At 37.5% G+C, this 6,807-nt stretch overlaps 1 protein-coding gene across 1 annotated transcript in view; it reads right to left on the bottom strand.

Annotated features, from left to right (window-relative positions):
- Positions 1 to 1,528: 1,528 nt before the first annotated feature.
- Positions 1,529 to 6,807, bottom strand: part of ERI1 (exoribonuclease 1) — a 9,673-nt gene continuing 4,394 nt past the window's right edge. Inside the window, exons 4-6 of the mRNA XM_010294979.1 lie at positions 6,282 to 6,391; positions 3,894 to 4,008; positions 1,529 to 1,950 (exon numbers count right to left, since the gene is read on the bottom strand). Coding sequence (XP_010293281.1) covers positions 1,708 to 1,950; positions 3,894 to 4,008; positions 6,282 to 6,391 — 468 coding nt within the window. The 3' untranslated portion in view covers positions 1,529 to 1,707. The remainder of the gene's footprint in view (positions 1,951 to 3,893; positions 4,009 to 6,281; positions 6,392 to 6,807) is intronic.

Below are 6,807 nucleotides of genomic sequence, written 5' to 3'. Positions count from 1 at the left end.
GGTTACAGACCTGCAAATAAAAGACTAGTGATGAAGCCTATGATACTCCCAGCATCTCAAGGGGAGATCTCCTGAGCTAGATTCAATTTTATCATAGAAACATTCATTCACCACAATAACTCAGATACAAAAAAAGTAAATTACCAAGGTTCTTCAGAAAAGAGGATACTATGGTTGCTATAGTGAAAAGCAAATATGTAATTAACAATTTGTACAAAACACGGACTAACAAATAGGCCATATTTTCAGAGTAAACATATCAGAGATTTGGATTTTACCCTTCTGAAAATACATCAAGTATTGTCACAGAAAGAAAGGAAACTGTAAAGTTCAACAAAACTCTAAAAATAGAACAAGTATTTACTTTCAGGAAAAAATTAACATCATTCTAAAGCATTTGTGGCTGCCCAAATCTGTGACTCTGGAAAGAAAACTGCTTCCTTCCCACATGTGAAGCAACTGAGAATTAACCAGTGTTTTAAATTCATCTAAGAGAGAGAAGTAAAGTTTTCACATTTCCATTGATCCATTTTAACAGTCAGAAGAGCAAGAGGAGCTGGGAGGAGTTTAATTAGCCAAGCAGTGAATGTTCTCAACAAACCTTTATTAGGACTTGGTTATTTTGTTTCCTGAATGTAAGTGGCAGAATGAAGGAATGAATACAGGGATACCAAACTAACTTTTTTTTTTTTTTACTAAAAGCAACCAAAATACATCATTCTGCTTTTCCAAACAAGCAATTCTAATGCAAAGCTGATCACATCAATGTTGTACTTCATAACAGCCCATGGAGACAAAGCAAATTAACACTTTGGCCTCTTTTCTGTCTCATCTTATCTGGAGCCTACCTTTGGAAAGGTACCAGAAATAGTTGAGCATGTCTTTTACTATGAACTAGAAGCTTCTCGTTTTGTTTTACGCAACGACATAGCACAAAATTTTGATGATCTGGCATGTTTTAAACTTATTTTTACTTCACTCATTTTTAAATACAGGTTAAAAAAATTACTATCATACTGCATTAATGGAATTTTTGTTTAATACACAGCTCTTCTATTCGCCGTGGAAGCAGACAAACATATCCCTTAAAGAAAAAAAAAAAAACCAAACCACAAACAACACAGTATTTCTCTACTGCTTTAGAACTGATGAATGTGCTCCCATTTGGCCTAGACTTTGTAAAAAAAAAAAAAAAAAAAAAAAGAGTATTATCAGCAGAAACCCTTAGAAGAGTGTCTTATCAGGAAAGGCCAGCCTGACCACTCGCTATTTCAGTTCTTCCAGCAATGTCTTATTTGTGTGCAATGAATAATCAGATGCTAGATATCATCAGAGTATGGCATAGTGAATAAATACTACCCACAGGCTGGGGTGGAACAGCAGCACACAGGCTCAACCAATCTTTACATGTGTTTAAATTACAGGTTCTTAAAAGCTTAACATTTTGCCTAGATTCTGCATATCAACCTTACTGCTACAAAAGTTGCAAAAGACAGAAAAATCATCAGTATAAAAAAAAAAAATATGCTGTAACACAGGCTTCAAAGAGCAAAGAGCTTCCACACTCCTCTTTACTTCAACAGAGACGATTAGTTAAGGTGCAGATTCTGCATTGCAGGCAGGTTGGCAGAGGTGGCTGTTTAATAAGCTCTTAACAGTCTTTAGCAGGTATCTGAGAGCAGTTCCTAAGGCAGAACCCCCAAACTGCTAGTTTCTGTAGCGGGGCATCTGTGGAGCAGGGGCTCCCTCTAAGGGGGCTGAGGAGGAGACTGTCATAAGCTGTCCAGCATGCATTCTCTCATTCACCCGCAGTTCACAGCCATCCTGCAGCATCCTTATAGCTATCCTTGCAATGTTTTTAGAGTCATCAAGTCCACTGTGAGGTCTCCCATCATAATTCATGCCCAGCTTTTCAAGCATGATTGTCAGCTTGGTCTGGTTCCTAGGAACCTGATGGAGAAAGTGAACCACATTCAAGGATTAGGTTCTGTACCAAGTCTTTTTAATCCAACACAGTGCAGTAGAAACATATGCAGATTTTAGGTCTACTTAAGACACATGCTACTTTCATTTTGCCTTTTGTCAGATCACTAACAATTTAACTTCAAAGCACATTGGTGAGACAGACACCCTCATTTTTTTTACAGAGAAGACATAGTCAACAGGAGTTTGTCTAGACTCAGGATAATCTCAAGAGCCTCTTGCCATTACCAGCACCAGCTCAAGATGCGCCAGTGCTGGCAATGGTGGAAGCCATGGCCTAGCTAGGTTTAACAAGCCTTACAAAAGAGGAATTACCACCCAAAGTGGCATTGTAGAAAGAATCAGAGTTTGGTTTTCCTTTTAAAGGCTAAGCGATTAAAGAAGCACCGGGCTCCTGATTCTCACTGACATCAAGCTTCTGAATGTCTCCAAAGACCACAGGAGCAGATCAGCAACACCTACAGCAGCCCATGCTTACATGGACGACCAACAGCATGAACAGATGAGGAAGCTTGACTAACTTACCCATGCAAAGTGCTATGCCAGGAAAAGCCCCCGAGTTCTCTCTTGATTAACTACTAAATACATGTTTGTGCTTTGGAAAGGTCAAAATAAAACAAAAGGATAACTTTAAAGGAAAATTTTAGCTTTTTCTCTTGGTGGTGGGATTGGAGTGGGAGAACACAGGACATGACAAGTTCCAGGATATTGCACCATACTACTGGATTGAATAGCTAGGCAGAATGCTCACAGCACAGTTGCCAAAACCTGGCAATATGCAACTCCAACAATAACACCCAGAAACTGGGCAGAGGAGATATAACTGCAGGTTGTGGGATATTCCACAGGAAAGTTACAATACACTCCTTGTCATTAATTTTATCAATTACTTAACAACAGATTCAATAGGAGCACAGAACAGCTAAACAGAAGCTCTCAACAGCTATATATGCTACAATTGTTAGCATTTATTAAAAAAAAAAATCACAGAAAATAAAAAGAAACTGATTCACTCTAAGTTATAATCTTCATTGCCTTTGATGAAAAAGCACTCACTGCTCAACAGAGAAGGAAAAAGAAGGTATATCTATGTTAAAGCTTAAAAGACTAACAAGACTGTTCTGTGTTCTTACACATTTCCAACGGAAACTATCATGCAGAGAAGGCACAATAATAGAGGGAGAAATGGAGTAACGCTGTAATATTTGCTCAGCACAAAGTAAACCTCTTCTCTTATTAAATGTTAACCTCTTTCTTTCCTAGATGTTACATTTAGTATGAAAAAGCCCTTCAAGAGAAGATTGTCAGATAGGCTGAAATCACATTCAAACAAACGACGTAGTATAGACTGACTAGGCATTCACTAGAATCTCCAATAACCCATTTTATGGTAATATGACAGCAAAAGAAAGCAGCAATAGGGTCCACCACTGAACTTGGTATTACTTTTCTCTTGACAATTTGATCCAACTGTAGATATGTCCTAAACTTTCTCAGTTCCCATTACACCGTCAAAAGTAGAAATATCTGAGGGTAGTGGTGCAAATTAGTTTTGTAGTGTATTACATGAAAACAGGAAAAAATAATTGAAAAATCAATATAGAATCTTTTCAGCTGAACTACTTCAAGGCACACTGATTTAAGAGCACCAGTATGACATTTTTAGACAGTCCTTCATGGAGCATCTCCTCATGCTTAGAAACAAGATTAAAATAAAAATGCAGTAGCTTATATTATCTTCCATTAGTAAAGCGAGATCTGGGCATGAAGCACGTTTGAAAATCAGGCCTCAAGCAACTAGTTTAAGTACTATAATTTTATACTACACAAGTAAAGATGACAAGTACAACAGGACATTCTAGACTTTTAAACCAAATTTTCCCACAAGAGAAACAACAATCTGTACAAACCTTGTAGAAGTTCCCATATGATTTGCGAATATTGATCCACTTTTTGGCAAAAGAAGGGTATTTGATACGGCTAATACGGCACTGGATGTTCAAAAATTTACTCATATCCCAAGATCTTACAAAGTCAAAAGAGAAGAGAAAAACATTAGTAATATATAATTCAGAAGCCCTGCATTCTCCATGTTGCACAGCCATAGCACAAACAACTGTCCTGTCTTTGGTGGTGAGCAGAAGGAAAACAGTTTAGGAAAAGCTCTTTTGCCATAATCATGTAAAGATTTGTCTGAATATGAATTTGTCAATCATGGGGAAAACAATCACATGAGCAAGATTTTTCACTAGGATGGTTTCAGGTCCAGGTTGGTTAGAACAAGAAATAGCATGCCAGCTTCTCCATCTACGACATTTACTCTAAAAAACTGCCAATAAACTAGATGGTTACACAGCCCCTGGGGAAGTAAGTGGCACCTTAAATTTTCCTGATTACTTGGGTATGCATGCATCTCTCTACTTAATGTAGGTTATTGAAACAACACTGCACTTAGTTTTAGGAGAACCAGAACTTTATGGAAAGAAGATGAAACTATAACCCTATGTGCTTCTAGCCCACCTTCCTAACAGGAACCACCTCAACAAGTTTGTAAGCTTCAAGCTAAAATAAAGCCTTTTTTTCCTCCTCTCTTGCAGCTGTCTACACAATCTCACCTATATGACAGATTTCACCACACCTATCTTCCTCAAGGAATTTCATGGAGGGGATTCCCCTGAAGGGGAGCTCCAGACACATTCTAGGCTATCGAGTAACATAACCAGTCTTGCACCAGTTTGCTTTAGCATTTTCTTTTTTTAATTTGCTGTTGCTTCCAAAGGTAGAAGCCTAATTATAGGTAAATAATGAGTCAGATAAATACTACTATCTGGTAAATACTGCTAAGTAGTTCCTTAAATTAATTAAAGCTGGAAGGACCTTTTTTTAGCTTCTTGTTTTTAATGTGTACACAGACCTAAACTGTACACGTCAAGTCTTGTGTGACACCTTTTAAATGGCTTTACTGTTCACACTGGACACAATCACATTTCAATGATACAGGTTCTTTGCAGAGAAGACTTGTGATTTATAGTCATTGTTCAAATCTTCAGGAATTTTGAGAAAAAGGTCTCATGGCCAAAAAAATTTTCCCACTTGATAAGTTGGGTTAGTTAAAAAAAAAGTTTTGTTACATATCCATTCATGCCCTACGATACATTATTTTTTAAACAACTCATATTATAGACTAGAATATTTATCTGTGTTTTACTTGACAGAAGTGTTAGGAAGCCATACTAAGATCCCCACGTGCTTTTTTCATAAACTCCAGTTTTGTTTTGGGGCTCACCTCCCTTCGGTTCGACACAGTCATTGTCACAGAGCAGCACAGGACTGCCTTTTTAATGCAGCACAGCAGAATTACTCCAGGCAAACAACAGGCATAGCAACATGAAAATGCATCATTCAACTCAACACAGCTAATATTAAAAACTCTGTGCTACTTAAATCCCTCATTCCAAGAGAAGGGGGAAAGCAGACATGTTAACAGAATAGTAATGTTTCACACCTAAAAAGCTAGCTACAGAAAAATTCTCTGGCCAGTGCTGTATAAGATAAGGCTCAAACAGTATCTTTCATCATATAACAAAGCTAAGATCACAAGAACAATGTTGCATCACAGCTATATCTATAACATCTCAAGATCTGTTCACTTTGAAGTTATTAGGGGACTTGATTTTCCATGGAGATTTTGTAAGAGTGCAAGTTCAGGTGGCAGTTCAAGGACTAGTCAATCCCTCACACACAAAGTTTGTCGGAGTTGGGACCCACCAGAGCCACAGTCTTCTAAGCCAAAGCAGAGGGCTTTCTACGCTAGCCATTTCTCCTTGTTTGATAAACAGCATAATCCATTATTGCTTTCTGGTGAAAATATGCAGGATGCATTAACAGTAACACTAACACACACAGGGTGCAACACAACCACCACATGTTTCTGAAACCTCGGATTCAGGAGAGCACGGGAGTTGCTTAGAACGGATATCGCACAATGTTATTTTCAGGTATTATGTGCTATATGAAAACTAGATGTAAACACAGAATTACAACAACAATAAAGGCTAAAAAGTCTGTTCAATATAATTTAGTTGCATACAGAAAGCTAGGAAAGAAACAGTGCCACCTAATGGATTTAAGCTTCATTTCAAATTGTTTAGTTCAGCTTTTCTTATTTTCCCCGAAAGATAAAATTATAATAAAATGGCAAAATGGCAGTGTCATGATTGCCTTTTAACAATACTCCCACAAAGATTACACACTGTTTTGCAGTTTTAGATTGTGCTGAAGGTTACATAAGGACATACCCATCTGTCAACATGGAATAGCTATACTTTGTTCCCAGTTCTCGCTGCCTCATCCACTCTATGACGTTCTGCAGAACTTGAGGAAATGAATCAGCTTTATCAACAATGTCCTAAGAAAACCAAAAATCCAAAAGTGAGGAACATTTTTTCAGAAAAAAACCCAGCATGATGTGTATACAGGCACTCACTAAATCACCTACTTGCTAAGTAGGTTTCACAAAAATCTTTAGAAACAGATAACACATTAAAATAAGCAGACAATTGGACAGATTTTTCTAAACTGAAAAAAAGCGCCACCAAAAGAGCCAACCTCCAAATGGCATCTATAAAGATAGCAAAGTGGGTCAGCTGTTGAATTTAGATTAAAACCTTGGAACTTGTTTCCCAGGCTCCTGCTCAAGTCACTTATCACAAGCCATTACTATTGTAAAATTCTAAATCCTTTAGAATAAAAATCTTAGAAGAGGAACTGATGCAATTCAATGCTTTCCTCTGCTAACGATTAAGTTTCCACACATAGATTACA

This window comes from Phaethon lepturus, unplaced genomic scaffold, assembly GCF_000687285.1.
Source record: "Phaethon lepturus isolate BGI_N335 unplaced genomic scaffold, ASM68728v1 scaffold37929, whole genome shotgun sequence".
In the NCBI taxonomy this organism is placed as follows: Eukaryota; Metazoa; Chordata; class Aves; order Phaethontiformes; family Phaethontidae; genus Phaethon; species Phaethon lepturus.
The sequence above is the reverse complement of the archived record's forward strand: the minus strand, read 5'-3'. Positions and strand labels throughout refer to the sequence as shown.